Source organism: Dama dama, chromosome 19, assembly GCF_033118175.1.
Source record: "Dama dama isolate Ldn47 chromosome 19, ASM3311817v1, whole genome shotgun sequence".
In the NCBI taxonomy this organism is placed as follows: domain Eukaryota; kingdom Metazoa; phylum Chordata; class Mammalia; order Artiodactyla; family Cervidae; genus Dama; species Dama dama.
Genome location: NC_083699.1, coordinates 37,480,505 through 37,497,328, shown reverse-complemented (window position 1 = coordinate 37,497,328; position 16,824 = coordinate 37,480,505). Strand labels below are relative to the sequence as shown.

The 16,824-nt window shown below is 37.9% G+C and overlaps 1 protein-coding gene across 2 annotated transcripts in view; it reads left to right on the top strand.

The window, feature by feature from the left end:
* Nucleotides 1-16,824, top strand: part of EHHADH (enoyl-CoA hydratase and 3-hydroxyacyl CoA dehydrogenase) — a 54,692-nt gene that overhangs the window by 10,913 nt on the left and 26,955 nt on the right. Inside the window, exons 3-4 of one of the 2 annotated variants that reach the window (XM_061166744.1) lie at nucleotides 5,873-6,045; nucleotides 9,170-9,281. In XM_061166744.1, the coding sequence (XP_061022727.1) occupies nucleotides 5,873-6,045; nucleotides 9,170-9,281 (285 nt within the window). The remainder of the gene's footprint in view (nucleotides 1-5,872; nucleotides 6,046-9,169; nucleotides 9,282-16,824) is intronic. The other variant, XM_061166745.1, reaches the window with a different exon arrangement.

The following is a 16,824-nucleotide window of genomic DNA, read 5'->3' as shown; positions in this document are numbered from 1 at the left end:
GCCATCATCAAAAAGTCTACAAACAATAAATGCTGGAGAGGGTTTGGAGAAAAGGGAATGCTCTTGCACTGTTGGTGGGAATGTGAATTGATACAGCCACTATGGAAGATGGTATGGTGATTCCTTAAAAAACTAGGAATAAAACCACCATATGATCCAGCAATCCCATTCCTAGGCATATACCCTGAGGAAACCAAAATTGAAAAAGACACGTGTATCCCATTGTTCATTGCAGCAATATTTACAATAGCTAGAAGATGGAAGCAACCTAGATGTCTTTTGACAGATGAATGGATAAAGAAGTTGTGGTATATATATACATGGATATTACTCAGCCATAAAAAGGAACACATTTGAATCAGTTCTGATGAGGTGGATGAACCTAGAGTCTATTACACAGAGTGAAGTGTGCAGAGAGAGAAAGATAAATACCATATTCTAATGCATATGTATGGAATCTAGAAAAATGGTACTGAAGAATTTATTTGCAGGCCAACAATGGAGATACAGACATAGAGAATAGACTTATGGACATGGGGAGAGGGGAGGAGAGGGGAGATGTATGCAAAGAGTAACATGGAAACTTAGATTGCCATATGTAAAATAGCCAACAGGAATTTGCTGTACGGCTCAGAAAACTCAAACAGGGGCTCTGTATCAACCCAGAGGGGTAGGATGGGAAGGGAGATGGAGGGAGGTTGAAAAGGGAGGGAATATATGTATACCTTTGGCTGATTCATGTTGAGGTTTGACAGAAAACAACAAAATTCTGTGGAGCAATTATCCTTCAATAAAAAAATTTTTTTTAAATTATCCTGTGAAGATGCAAACATAGTGACAAAATATGGCCAAAGTATCTGAAGTGATGATTTATTCATGATATTTGTGGCACCTTTTCTTCTTTTCCCAAATGAATATATTACACTGTTGGCAAAAGTTGCATGAATATGAAGGCCCATTTATTCTTACTGTAGCCGGAGGAATTTTTTTCCTTTTTCTTCTTCTTTTTTTTTAACCAGAGGAGCTTAATGTATATCAGTAGTAGTAAAAGAAGAAATAGATGTTGAAATTGTGACAAGAAATATTTTAAAGTTTATAATAATTACCATTTAATTTACCTGCTATGTACCAGTACTGTGTGACTTACTTATTTATTAACAATGGAAATAGTAATATTTTTACATACTTTAAATTTTAATCCTCAGTTGTTGTTCAGTCGCTCAGTTGTGTTCAATTCTTTGCGACTCCATGAACTGCAGCATGCCAGGCTTCCCTGTTCATGTCCGTTGAGTCAGTGTACTAATCCTCAGTAAATCCTACAATTTCCATCTCCTGATGACAAGGCTGAACCTAAGAGAGATTTAAAAATGTGCCAAACTTTTACTAGCTATTAAATAGCTGATTCAGCTGTTTGAAAACTTAAGGTTGGGAGTCCAAGATGGTGACTTTGAGGCATGGAATGAAGGATCAGAATTATGAAAAATCAGAACTGATATTTCTTGTAAAGAAAAGGAGGTAGGAGAGAATGTAGGCGAGTTCAGAAGCAGAAAAAATAACCATCCTGGAAAAGCACTGGAATTATTAGGTTTGACTTAATGGACTTAGGTAGAACAATGTACCCAAAAACTGGAAAATATATATGCTCCAATCTGCCACATTTACAAAAATTTATCAGGTACTGGACCACGAAAGCTTATCTCAGCAAATTTCATTTAGACTGTGTTCTCTGACAACAATACGATCAAGCTAGAAACCAATAGCAAAAATATAACTAAAGATTCTCATGTGTTTGGAAAATAAATTCATTTCTTAATAACCTTTTAGCCAAAGCAAAAATCATAATGCAATTTAGAATATATTTTGACCTGAATGATAATAAAAACAACATATAAAACTTGAGGCATACAGCCAAAGCACAGCTTGGCAGGAAATGTATAGCCTGAAAGGTATAAGTCAGAAAAAAAAAAAAAAAAAAGACTGAAACTATTATGTTAAGTGTCATTATCAAGGGACTGACAAAACAAGCAATAAAACAGATCCAATGAAGTAGAAGGAAGGAAATGATGGAGGGGAAATTACTAAAATAGAAAACAAATGTGAATCACGAGAACAATAATGTCAAAGGTTCTTTGACTAGTAATAACAATAAAATTGATAAAGCTTCAGAGAGGCTTAAAAAAAAAGAAGGTACAAACACTGTGTATAAAGAATGACAAAAGGGATATCACTACAGATGCTCTAGCCAGTAAAGAAGATAATATGAACAAGTAGAAAAATAGAGCTTACAAAATTGACTCAAGGAGAAATAGAAAACCATTAAAGAAATTGAATCAGTAATCAAAAATTTCACACGGTAAAGTCAAGTCGCAAATGACTTCATTGGTAACCTCTAATTGAAAAGTCAAGAAAAATATTATTCTAATTTTACACAAACAGAGGATAAAAATAAGAGGGAACACTGTCTAAATTAGTTTTCTGGGTCTTCTATAACAAATGAGCACAAACTCAAGTGACTTACAATGGCAGAAATTTATTCTCTCAGCATTCCAAGGCTTAAAGTTCAAATCAAGATATCTGCAAGGCCATTCTTTTGTTGTTGTTGTTGTTCAGTGGCTAAGTCATGTCTGACTCTTTGCAACACCATGGACTACAGCACGCCAGGCTTCCCTGTCCTTTACCACCTCCGGGAGTTTGCTCAAACTCATGTCCATTGTGTAGGTGATGCCATGCAGTCATCTCATCCTCTGTCATCCCCTTCTCCTCCTGTACTCAATCTCTCCCAGCATCAAAGTCTTTTCCAGTGAGTCAGCTCTTCGCATCAGTTGACCAAAGTATAGTACTGGAGTGTCAGCTTCAGCATCAGTTCTTCCAATGAATATTCAGTGTTGATTTCCTTTAGGATTGACTGGTTTGATTTCCTTGCTGTCCAAAGTGGGGGTTCTCAAGAGTCTTCTCCAGCACCACAGTCTGAAAGCATCAGTTCTTCGGTGCTCAGCCTTCCTTATGGTCCTACTGTCACCTCTGTGTGTGACTACTGGAAAAACTATGGCTTTGACTATGTAGACCTTTGTCAGCAAAGTGATGTTTCTGCTTTTTAATACGCTGTCTAGGTTTGTCATAACTTTTCTCCCAAGGCACAAGCATCTTTAATTCCAAGGAGCAAGCCATTTCATAGCTGCAGTCACTGTCTGCAGTGATTTTGGAGCCCAAGAAAATACAGTCTGTCACTGTTTCTATTTTTTCCCCATCTATTTGCCGTGAAGTGATGGGACCAGATGCCATGATCTTAGTTTTCTGTATGTTGAGTTTTAAGCCAGCTTTTTCACTCTCTTCTTTCACCTTCATCAAGAGGCTCTTTAGTTCCTCTTTGCTTTCTGCCATAAGGGTGGTGTCATCTGCATATCTGAGATTATTAGTATTTCTCCTGACAATCTGGATTCTAGCTTGTGCTTCATCCAGTCTGGCATTTCACTTGATGTACTCTGCATAGAAGTTAAATAAGCAGGGTGACAACATACAGCCTTATTTGTTTATTTTTGGCTGTGCTAGGTCTTCACTGCTGCCTGGGCTTTTCTCTAGTTGTGGTGAGAGGAGGCTACTTTCTAGGTGTGTGCATGGACTTATTGTGGTGGCTTCTCTTGTAGAGAACAGGCTCTAGGGCACATGGGCTTCGGTAGTTGTAGCTCCAGGGTTCTAGAGCACAGCCTCAACTATTGCTTAGTTGCTCTGTGTCATGTGGGAGAACCCATGTCTCCTGCACTGGAAGGCAGATTCTTTACCACTTAGCCAACAGGGAAGTCCTGCAAGGCCATTCTTTCTCCAAAGGCTCCAGGGAAGTCTCCTTCCTTGCCTCTTCTAGTTCCTTGGTGGCTGGCAATCCTTAGCATTCCTTGGCTTATTGCTGCATTGCTCCTATCCCTGCCTCTGTCTTCTTTTGGCTTTCTCCTCTGTGTCCATATTTCCCTGATCTTACACAGACCCATCCTAATCCAGTATGACCTCTTCTTTACCTGATTATATCTGCAAAGACTGTATTTCCAAATAAGATCATATCCATGGGTTCCAGGTGGACACTATTCAGTCCAGTACATCTCCCAACTCATTCTGTGAGGCTACTTAAGATCACAAAGTAATTTACATATATGCATTGGGAAAAAACAGACTTCACCAAAATATTACATTGTTATCTCTGTGTGTATATTTGGAGTAATATTAATGTCCTTTATAATCTTGTGTATTTTTCAAAATTTCTATAATGGATATGTTTGATCTGTCAGTTGTGGTCCGATTCTTTGCAACTCCATGGACTGTAGCCAGCTAGGCTCCTTCTGTCCATGGGATTTTCCAGGCAAGAATACTGGAGTGGGTTGCCATTTCCTTCTCCAAGGGATCTTCCTGATCCAGGGATCCAAGCCGTGTCTCCTGTGTCTCCTGATTGCAGGCAGAATTTTCACCTGTTGGGTCATGGGGGAAGTCCCTTTATAATGAGTATTATTTTTGTAACTAGGAAAACCAGTAAATGTTACTTTCATTGATTGCAAAAGAGTCTATCAGAAAAATGTAATTCTAACCTGGTTGATCAACATATAACTCACAAATATGTCTGCATTTTATGAGGTTTTATATTGTAATAACTGATGCTAGCTGGAATCAAGATTGCCAGGAGAAATATCAATAACCTCAGATATATAGATGACACCACCCTTATGGCAGAAAGTGAAGAGGAACTAAAAAGCCTCTTGATGAAAGTGAAAGAGGAGAGTGAAAAAGTTGGCTTAAAGCTCAACATTCAAAAAACTAAGATCATGGCATCTGGTCCCATCACTTCATGGGAAGTAGATGGGGAAACAGTGGAAGCAGTGTCAGACTTTACATTTTTGGCCTCCAAAATCACTGCAGATGGTGACTGCAGCCATGAAATGAAAAGACGCCTACTTCTTGGAAGGTAAGTTATGACCAACCTAGATAGCATATTAAAAAGCAGAGACATTACTTTGCCAACAAAGGTCCGTCTGGTCAAGGCTATGGTTTTTCCAGTGGTCATGTATGGATGTGAGAGTTGGACTGTGAAGAAAGCTGAGTGCCGAAAACTTGATACTTTTGAACTGTGGTGTTGGAGAAGACTCTTGAGAGTCCCTTGGACTGCAAGGAGATCCAACCAGTCCATCCTAAAGGAGATCAGTCCTGGGTGTTCATTGGAAGGACTGATGTTGAAGCTGAAACTCCAATACTTTGGCCACCTCATGGGAAGAGTTGACTCATTGGAAAAGACCGTGATGCTGGGAGGGATTGGGGGCAGGAAGAGAAGGGGACGACAGAGGATGAGATGGCTGGATGGCATCACCAACTCGATGGGCATGAGTTTGAGTAAACTCTGGGAGTTTGTGATGGATAGGGGGGTCTGGCATGCTGCAATTCATGGGGTCGCAAAGAGTTGGACACAACTGAGTGACTGAACTGAACTGAACTGAACTGAACTGAACTGATGCCCTTAAAAAAGATACGGGTCTAAATGGCTGTGAAAAGAATTGTTGAGCAATATCATGCCAAAAATGGGGAGGGGCTAACTCAATCTCAGAATCTTTGCTTCCTTTCTCTGAACTTGCAAATTTTTCTGAAGGTAGAGTTATTACTGTCATGTGGAAAAACAGATTTTAGATTATAGGACTTCTGATAAATATTTGATGACTTTCATATCATTCTACATTTTTCAGGTTACTTGTTGCTTTACTGCGTCTGCAGCCAAAGGATAAAGTGTTTCAGGGATCCAAAGAGATCTGAGATTCCTTAAGTGCTATCTGATAGTCTATTGTTAAATAGCAAAGCCTAAGCCTTCCTCAACTCTCTTTTTCCCTATTCTCTGTGTTCTTAGGTGCCGATATTAGACAATTCAAAACTCGTCAGACCTTTGGCATATACCTGGGAGATATAGTAGATGAAATACAGAGAAACAAGAAACCCGTGGTGGCAGCTATCCAAAAGGTGGCTTTAGGAGGGGGACTGGAGCTGGCCCTGGGCTGTCACTATAGAATTGCCCATGCAGAGGTAAGAGAGGGGATCCATACAGGAATTTATGTAGGAGCTTCTCTTTAAAGCAAGCATTAAATGTTGTCATAAGCACCAGGGGTGATCTCTGTAAATGGTTAGCTTACTGGTTGACAGCTCTCAGACATTTCTAGCACTGGTGTTCAGCTGTTATATACCAGTACAGTGGTACTTGTTGTTGAAATGTTGAATTATGTCCATTCTAGTTGATAAATAGCTGCTACCCTGACCTGTGACTGACGCTTCACTAGCCCTTGGCCCTCCCTGTGAACCACTAGATAAGGGAGAACTCCTGTACAGTGCTATTGCCCACATCAAATTTCACTAAGCCATGCTTATACAGTAGGAAGTATTAAATATTTGGACTTAACTTCTGAGTATGCATGTTTATTTAAATTTTCATTTCTTATATCAAACATTTCAGTTTTGTGGTCTCATAATTATTAGTACTTAAGAAGACAAGTTCCTATTGAAAACAGCACACAATTAGTAAATCCATTTATTTCTGAAAATAGATTTAATTTAGGTTATTAGACATATAGATTGAAGTTTGTGATGCCTGCCTTACAACAGTAATACTTTTATAAGTAATATATTTTCTGATAATAAAGATAATATTCATCATTGTAATAGACTGTAAAATACAAGAAAGTCATCTTTATATTAAGGTCACCATAAACTCACAGTTCAGAAATAACTGCTATTCACATTTTATCTTTTTTCATTCTGATCCTTTTCCTGTGTCACATTTTTTCTTACATTTATTTTTCTTTGCAACCTTTCTTTAAAAAAAAAAAAAAACTATGGAATTTTACTGTACTTCACTTATATTCTATTTTCTACTAATACCATATTTAAATTATTATTAGGTATTTTTTATCCATTCTACCAGTGTCTACCATTTATTTACATTTAACATAATTACTGATTAGGAAGGACTTTGGCCATTTTCCTATTTGTTTTCTACATCTTATATTTCTTTTAATTCTTCAATTCCTCCATTAATACTTTTCTTTGTATTAAATGGACAAATTCTGGTACCCTTTTAATTCTCTTATCTTTTCTTTTACTGTATATTTTCTAGTTATTTTCTTAGTGGTGGTTGCCCTGGGGATTATAATTAACATCTTAATTTGCAATAAACTAGTTCAGATTCATACCAACTTAGGTTCAATAGTATGCAAAAAATTTGCTCCCTTACAGTTCTGTTATACACTTGCTTTATATTGTTATTGTCACAAATTATATCATTATACATTGCATGCCCATAAGCATCAATATATTATTATCACTTAATATAACCTCAGTCCTGGGAGTGGCTTGCTGTTCCACTCGTTCCTGTTGCCAGGGACTGATAAGGAACAGAGGATTTATGAGAAACAGCATGTAGGAATCCTCCTGTTAAACGTTCCCTGACATAGACATTTCATGAAAATGGAACCGTATAATATATTGTGTCTGTTTTTTTCCACTCAGCATTATTTCTTTCATTGTAGCATGTCATTAGTATTTCTTTCCTTCCCACGACTGAATATTTCTTTTTATGGATATACCATATTTTCTTTATCCATTCATTACTTGATGGACATTTGGATTGTTTCTCCTTTCTTGGATTTGTAAATAATGATGCTATGAAAATTTTTGCACAAATGTTTTTTTGTGGGCATGTTTTCATTTCTTTTGGTTATGTATATAGGAGTGGAATAGGTGGGTTGTTGTTGTTCAGTTGCTAAGTTGTATCTGACTCTCTGTGACCCTATGGACTGCAGCATGCCAGGCTTCTCTGTCCTTCACTATCTCCCAGACTTTGCTCAAACTCATGTCCATTGAATTGGTGATGTCATCCAGCCTTCTCATCCTCTGTCACCCACTTCTCCTCCTGCCCTCAATCTTTCCCAGTATCAGGGTCTTTTCTAATAAGTTGGCTCTTCACATCAGTTGGCCAAAGTATTGAAGCCCCAACTTCAGCATCAGTTCTAATGAATATTTAGGGTTGATTTCCTTTAGGATTGACTGGTTTGATCTCCTTGCTGCCCAAGAGACTCTCAAGAGTCTTCTCCAGCACCACAATTTGAAAGCATCAGTTCTTCAGAGCTCATCCTTCTTTATGGTCCAACTCTCACATCTGTATGTGACTACTGGAAAAACTACATCTTTGACTAGATGAACCTTTGTAGGCAAAGTGATGTCTCTGCTTTTTAATACACAATCTAGGTTTGTCATAGCTTTTCTTTCAAGGAACAAGTGTCTTTTAATTTCATGGCTGAAGTCACCATCTGCAGTTATTTTGGAGCCCAAAGAGAATAAAATCTACCACTGTTTCTACTTTTTTCCCTATCTATTAGCCTTGAAGTGATGGGATCAGATACCATGATCTTATATAGCTGGGTCATATGGAAACTCTATGGTTAATCTTTGAGAAACTGCCAAATTGTTTTCCAAAGTGAATGTGGCATTTTACATTCCCACCAGCAATGTATGAGAGTTTTGTATTCTCCACATCCTCTCTAAAACTTGTTATTGTCTGTCTTTTTTTTTTTTTTATTACAGCCATCCTAGTGGTTATGAAGTGGTATGTGGTAGTTTTGATTTGTATTTCCCTGACAGCTAATGATATTGCACATCTTTTCATGTGTTTATTAGCCATTTGTATCTTTTTGGAGAAATGTCTGTTCAGATGCTTTGCCCATTTTAATTGGATCATTTGTGTTTTTATTGTTGAGTTTTAAAAGTTCTTTATATAGTCCAGACATATGATTAGAAAATATTCTTTCCCAATTTTTGGATTTTTAAAAAAATTTCTTGGCTGCTTGGCTCCTTCAAGGCTCCATAGAGCTGTTTCTGGAGATTATTATTTGGGTTGGCTGAGACAGGTCATAATAGAATCAGAGAAGAAAGTGTGTAAGGAGCTGGGATGTATTTCAACATGAAGACTTAGCGATGGCACAGTTCTGTTTTTGCTATTATTAAAGGAGAGGGTATACACTGATTTCCTCTGTAGAAACTTTCACTGAATTCTGTGCAACAATGTTTTTGAGGGTGTGAGAAACCCAAGGGAATGCTTGCCTTGACTCTGAATGTATCATCTCATTCTAACGACCTTTATACCTTCAATCTTTGATAGGCTCAAGTTGGCTTCCCAGAAGTCACACTAGGAGTCCTTCCTGGTGCAAGAGGAACCCAACTTCTCCCCAGACTTATTGGAGTGCCTGCTGCACTTGACTTGATTATCTCAGGTGAGTACTAACTCTGCCAATGGCAGCCTGGATCAATGTGAGGAAATGGACAAGGATTTAGAAACATTCTGGCTTGATAGTCTCCTACCCATTTAATGTTATGAGGATACTTTAACCTCTTTGATGTCCATTTTCTCATCTCTAAAATGGAAAGAATATCTTTCCTGAGAGCTTCTCAAAAGTTACCATGAAGATCAAATATGTGTGCCTTCTAGATGAAAGTATATACAAAGCCCTAATCACGTTTAAGAGTCTACTCATAGACACTGCTTTTGCATAGGGTGCATTATATTCAGATCTTACTTAGAAATCATAATATAAAACAAGAACTAAAATTAGAATTTCCAAGGAAAGATTTCAAGTTTTAGTTTGGAAATGACTGAATTTTTCATTTCCCAGGTGTGAAGATATTAGCTTCAAATAGAAGTTGTAATCTTTCAATAGGGAATGTGAACAGTGCAACACTAGAAAATATGTCTCCCACATTGCAGGTGGATTCTTTACCAGCTGAGCCACCAGGGAAGTCCAAGAATCCTGGGGTGGGTAGCCTACCCCTTCTCTAATGGATCTTCCCAACCCAGGCATCAAACCAGGGTCTCCTGCGTTGCAAGCAGATTCTTTACCAGCTGAGCCACCAAAGAAGCCCTTAGAAACCCTGCATTTACCAAATATTAAAAGACATAAAAGATATTTCCAGTTGAAGTAAGGTTGGAAGATAGCACATGCATCACTGTTTACTCCAAACAGAAATAATATGAGACTTTGGGTCAATCACTTTACCTCTCTGTGCCTTAGTTTCCTCATAAATGTATATAACAGCAGTACCTACCATATGGTGGTATGATGAAGATCAGATGCATTAATGAATACAGTGTGCTTAGAACAGTCTGACACATGGTAATACATGTTAGCTATATATTATTATTCCTATATCTGACTTTCTAGTAAAACAGGAGGATTGAGTAAAAATAAGATGAACATCTTGGTAACAGACTGTATCCCAAGGAATAGGCAATAAAAAGAGCACAAGCTTTAGAATTAAAGACCTGAGCTTGACAATAAATGCTGGAGAGGGTGTGGAGAAAAGGGAACCCTCTTACACTGTTGGTGGGAATGCAAACTAGTACAGCCACTATGGAGAACAGTGTGGAGGTTCCTTAAAAAACTGGAAATAGAACTGCCATACGACCCAGCAATCCCACTTCTGGGAATACACACTGAGGAAACCAGATCTGAAAGAGACACGTGCACCCCAGTGTTCATCGCAGCACTATTTATAATAGCCAGGACATGGAAGCAACCTAGATGCCCATTAGCAGACGAATGGATAAGGAAGCTGTGGTACATATACACCATGGAATATTACTCAGCCATTAAAAAGAATTCATTTGAATCAGTTCTAATGAGATGGATGAAACTGGACCCCATTATACAGAGTGAAGTAAGCCAGAAAGATAAAGACCAATACAGTATACTAACGCATATATATGGAATTTAGAAAGATGGTAACGATAACCTTATATGCAAAACAGAAAAAGAGACACAGATGTACAGAATAGACTTTTGGACTCTGTGGGAGAAGGCGAGGGTGGGATGTTTCGAGAGAACAGCATCAAAACATGTGTATTATCAAGGGTGAAACAGATCACCAGCCCAGGTTGGATGCATGAGACAAGTGCTCGGGCCTGGTGCACTGGGATGACCCAGAGGGATGGGATGGGGAGGGAGGTGGGAGGGGGGATCAGGATGGAGAACACATGTGAATCCATGGCTGATTCATGTCAATGTATGGCAAAAACCACTACAATATTGTAAAGTAATTAGCCTCCAACTAATAAAAATAAATGGAAAAAAAAAAAAAAGACTTGAGCTTGAATCCCAGCTGTGGTACATATGAACAGTATGCTTTGTACAAATTAATTTTTATTTACTTATGCAATAGCTGTTTAATTTTTTTCTCACGTGCTGGGCCTTGTTGCAGGCAGTAGACCTATAGCAGCAAATCAGACCTACCAAAACTCCTGCCCTTATAGAGATTATATATAGAAAACAGCAACAATAAGAATAATTATCATTATTTTATTTCATCTGTTCAAAAATGCACAGTGGTATCCACATCTTTGAACTCAAGATGACTCATATTCATTGGAGTCATGGTTTGATTGGCAGTGTTTTTTCTTCCCTTGTTTCTGTGGGTTAGTAATTTTGGAACAGCTTAGTTGAGTTCTAGCTCAAGGGTTCTCTTGAGGTTGTAGCCAAGACACTGACTGGGTCCACAGTCATCTGAAAAGTTGAATGGGGCTGGAGCATCTACTTCTGAGATGGCTCCGTCACATGAATTGCTGGTTCCTGTTGACAGTGGCAGAAGCTTCATTTTCTCTCCATGTGGGCCTCTCCCTAGAGTTTCCTGTATTTCCTCACAACATGGAAGCTGGCTTCCTCTAGCGTGACTGGTCCAAGAGGGAGCATGGCAAAGACTGCAGTGTCTTTTATGACCTAGCTTTGGAGTCCCATGCCATCTTTTCTGAATTATCCTATTGATTATAAAAGTCTTTCCTATTCAGCTTGTGAGGGGAGCTTAAATACCCAGAGGTCAAACACATGGCAGGTCATTTTGGTGACCAGCTACCATGCTGTCTACTCGTACTAAATGCCATGGCTACCTATTATGTAAGTAATATATCAGGTTGATTCAATGGGGACAAGTGCTGAGGAGAAAACATAAAGCAGAAAAGGGCAATGTGAAATGATAGGCTGGGGGGTGGGTAAAATTTTGTAGGTAGGATAGCTAGGAAAGGCTTTCCTACGAAATGAATGTGAGTGAAGACCTGAGGGATGGAGGAAGCTTGTTTTGCCAATATCTAGTGGAAGATATTTCACATGGAGAAAATAGCAAATACCAAGCCCTGAGGTAGGGCTCACTTGGAAATTTCAAAGAATAGGAAGAAGGTCAATGACGCTAGAGTGAGGTGATAAGGGAAAGAGTAGTTCGGGTGAAGTCACATCCTATAAGGCCTTGAAGATTATAGAGAGAACTTTGACTTTTCTGCCAAATGAGGTAGAAAAGCATTGGAGTGTTTTAAGCAGAAGAGTAACATGCTGTCACTTATGTGTTTTACAAGATCACTCTGGCTATTGAAAATATACTGATGGGAAGTTAGGGCAGAAATAGGAAGACTGATTAGAAGGCTGCTTTAACAATCCAAGGAAGCCATGATGGAAATGTAGACCTAAGTGGTAACAATGTAAATGGTGTGACACGGTCAAATTCTGGGTATATTTTGAGCCAACCGGGATTTTGTGACCTATCAAATGTAGAGCTGAGAGAGTGGAGAGAGAAGAATGATTCAAGTGGCCTGAGCAGCTGGAAGGATGGTGCCACTACCAAGATTGGGATTTCTGCTGGTAGAACAGGTTGTAGGGAAGAATTGCAAGTGCTTAGTTTTGGACATGTTAAGTTTGACATCCAAGTGGAGTTGTCAAGTAGACAGTTGGATAGACTGGCCTGGAATTCAGAAGCAAGATCATCCAAACTCATCTTGGTCTTCATTTTCTCATCAGTAAAACAACCACATAGTTGTTCTAAGGAATAATGAAATTACATGACATGCTTCTGGTAGAGTACCTGTCACCTAGGAGATATTTTATAAATGGTAACTGTGGTAGGCATAACCATGCCCCTCTCTAAGATGTCCATGTCCTAATCCCTAGAACCTGTGAATATATTATCTTATGTTCAAAAGGGACCTTGCAAATGTGATTAAATTAAGAGTCTTAAGATGTGAGATTATTCTGGATTTTCTAGTGGGCCCAGCTTATCTCAAGGGTCCTTAGAAGTGTAAGGAGAGAGGTCAGAGAGGAAAGAAGATGGTACAAATTGGCTTTGAAGATGGAGGAAGAGAAGAATAAATGTGGGCAGCCTTTAGAGACTAGAAAAGCCAAGGAAATGGATTCTCTCCCCGACCCTCTGGAAGGAGCACAATTTGCTGACCTATTTTAGATTCCTGACATCTTGCTTCTGGAAAACATTTTTCCTGAGAAAGGATGCTAAAAAGAAAAAAAGTTGTTACTAGAAGTTGAAGATTCCCTACTGATGTTAATGGGGAAAAACACCAGCTTTGTAGGCACTGCCCTGTAGGAAATTGATATGTAAATAAATTTAGATTAAATTAACCTTTAGCTAACCTTTTCTGTTCTTCTGAAAACCATGAGAGGTAATACTGGAAAAGTGGAGCAATTACAACAACTGCCGCTTCTCCACAATTTCCCTAAAATGCCATCTGAAATAACTGAATCTTCAGCAGTAACCATAAAAGATGTGCTTGGGCACATTGCAGTTCATCCCTGGTGTTTTCAGTCCATTCAGAGGTGGAGAACTACAAGTGCCCTGTCCTTCCTTCTGCTGTCGTTTTCTAGGTCCCATCTCCCTTGTTCACTGAAGCACACCCAGGGTACGGAGGGAGAAATTGCAAGTAATATCTTTATCCTGCCAGCCTTTCAGATTTAGTTGGTCCAGGTGGGTTTTCTCTGTATTCAAATAAGATATTAAGGGCAAGTTTTAGTACCCAGGGCTCCCAGTCACCAGTAATACATATGAGCAAACATTAATTCATGACTAAGACAAACTAACAGACAAAACTTTTAACACTCAACCTAAAATCTATGAAAATATTCTACAACATTAGAAAAATGAAACATAAATTGAGTCTGTTGAAACAGATTAAAGAAAAGAAAAAGGTTATAAAATTCACAATATTCTGAATTAGAAAAGAAAATATATTATTTATTAAATAAAAAACCTGTTTAAAATCAATATGTTAGCCAAAATAATTTTTGAAGCATTAGAAAAAGGATGCAATAGAACAGACTACTGAATCAGCAACATGGAGGATAGATACCCACTTATAGAATTCAGAAGAATTTTTTTAAAAGATACATAAAATGTAAATGAAGGCAGCAGACATGGAAGGTCTGTAATAGAGGTCTCTGCTACGAATAATAAACGCTTCCAGAGCACAAAGCAAAAATGGGAGAAGCAATAATCAAAGGGCAAAATAGAAGAAACTCTTCAGATACATAAAAGAATCAGAGATTGTATTTTAGCCGGCACACCATTTTCCTGGAAGATCTGATGAAATATCAATGCCTTGTGTTTTGATAAAGATTTTAAACTTCCAGGAAATAGAATCCTGCAAGCTTCCAAAGGAAGGATAAAAACAAAATACAACAAAAGGTTACTCTCAAATAGCTAAAATCACTCCAGTCACAAATAAATTCTAAATGTATGGAACATTCATATACTAAGATGCTACATGGTCTTTAAATGTGGTCCAAATCAGGAGTTGTTAAAGTGTGACCCACAGACTCCTAGGTGTACCTAAGACCATTGTGTGGGGTACTGGGGGCTGGAGGGGAGGCAGTCCTTGAAGTCAGAACTGTTTTCATAATAATAAGATGTTATTTGCATTTTCCACTCTCATTTTCTCACAAATATACAGTGGAATTTTCCAGAGGTTATTTTATACCATGTCGTATCAAAACAGATTGAATGCAGAAGCAAAAATGAAAACCCAGCTATCTTCTATTAAGCCAGAAATTAAAGAAATTTAAAAAATATATAAAACAATGACACTTTTCTCACTAAATTTTTAAAGTAGGATTATGTGCATAAAATTATTAATGTTTATATGTAATAGGTTTATCATGATTATTTTAAAGTGATTTAATGAAGGCACATTTTTAAAGTTCTCAGTTATGATTTCTAATATAGTAAATATTGATAGAAATAGCCCACATAATCAAAACCTCTTTAGAGTATTCCATAATTTTTAAGAGTACAAAGGGGTCCCAAGACTAAAAATTTTGAGAACTGCTAATCAAAACACTTGTGCTTTGACATAGAAACTACAATACAGAACTATGCACTCATGGTCCAAATTAGAAAATAATGTGAGTCTATATTATTACTAGTATATCATTAATAATGTATAATTTATACTGTTACTAATATATAATTTAGACTAAAGTCTAAAATGGCTTTTTTCCTCCTTTAAATGAGGAGGTGTTATAAATTCTATAGCACTTGAAAGGGGAGTTAGGAAAACTAAATTTTTTGTCTTCAATAAAATAGATTAGAAATTGCTTTAATTTACAATGGTAGGGTAACTGCAATTTTAAGAATGTGAACTAAAAAAAAAAAAAAAAAGAATGTGAACTGTTCTAAGTCCCTAATGCAGAATTCACAAGAGAATGCTTACAGTCAACACAACATACTACAGAAATTCAAAGCACACGAGAGGGTTCATTCTGTAAAGGTAAAATAGAAAGGAAGCAGAGAAGCATAAAATTTGGTGGGAATTCATAACAGTGTGAAATGAGTCTGTGAATTCTAAGGTTTATGTTGATAGAAATTAAAGCATTTGAGGAATACTGAGGAATTGTGTGTTCCTGCTTTCAGTATTAAGCCTGAAAGGTAAGGATATCTTGAAGGAAATCAGGAAGGAACCTGGCTTCTTTGACAAAAAGCAAAAAAGTGGTCTAGGATTCACTTTTTTCAAAACACTGCTGCTTATAGAAATATCACTATTTTTAACATGATGGAGAGAAGAGGTAAAAACAGTAAGAATATGATGGATTTTGATTTGCACAGAAAAGGTCACAATGAGTGAGAAGAATGCTAACATTAGAATCATGTACCTGTTTTTTTAAGTAGTCTCTATAATTTTAGGGGGACTTTAAAATGGTATCTGGCAAGGGTTCTGTGTAGAAATTTTTTTCTGAAGGTTGGAAAAGAAGCCACAAAGGAAACTGGAAAAAAAAAAATGAGATTACCTGGCTTGGAGAAGTCTCAACTTCAAGTTACCCCAGTCTCTTTGTAGTAGATCAAGGTTTGGCTCTCATTAGATTGAACAGTGGTTATTGTCTACACTCAGAGCAGCATAAGAAAGAACAAGTTCAAATCTCAGCATGAGCATTTGGGTTGGAAATACAGAGCTGTCTCTTCAGGTCCTTGAAACAGAATAAAAGCACCTGAAATCTCATTGACTCCGTACAAACAGTAGCAGTACTCCCAACTTTTGTGAAATCCAGGTCAGAAGAAATCATTACAGCTGAAGGAATTTTCAGTCCATCCTGTGGGCATCTCTTGTCTCCGCTGTTCAGTTGCCCCAAAGATCCTTTTAGTAGCCACGTTTTCATATTCCATTCTGTGTCCCTTTGGGCCCCTTAATGTGGGGAGTCTGATTCACTCAAACCTCACTTAAGTGGTTTTATACCTGGGAGACTTCACCCTTGAAGCCACTTACCCACCGCTCACTGTCCTCCTCACCCCAAGAGGAGATCTGGAGGCCTGCCTTCAGAGGCATTTCCAGCAGACTGCCCAAATGTTGCTGTTACAGAGTGTAACCCCTGCCAAAAATCACTGAATTGTCTATCTGATCAAGAAAACCCATTGGTAGTTCCTGAAGCACTAATAAGAACCAGGAATGAAGGGTTTGTCTCGGAGATGGCATCCACCAACATTCTGGAAGGGCAGCGAAGACTA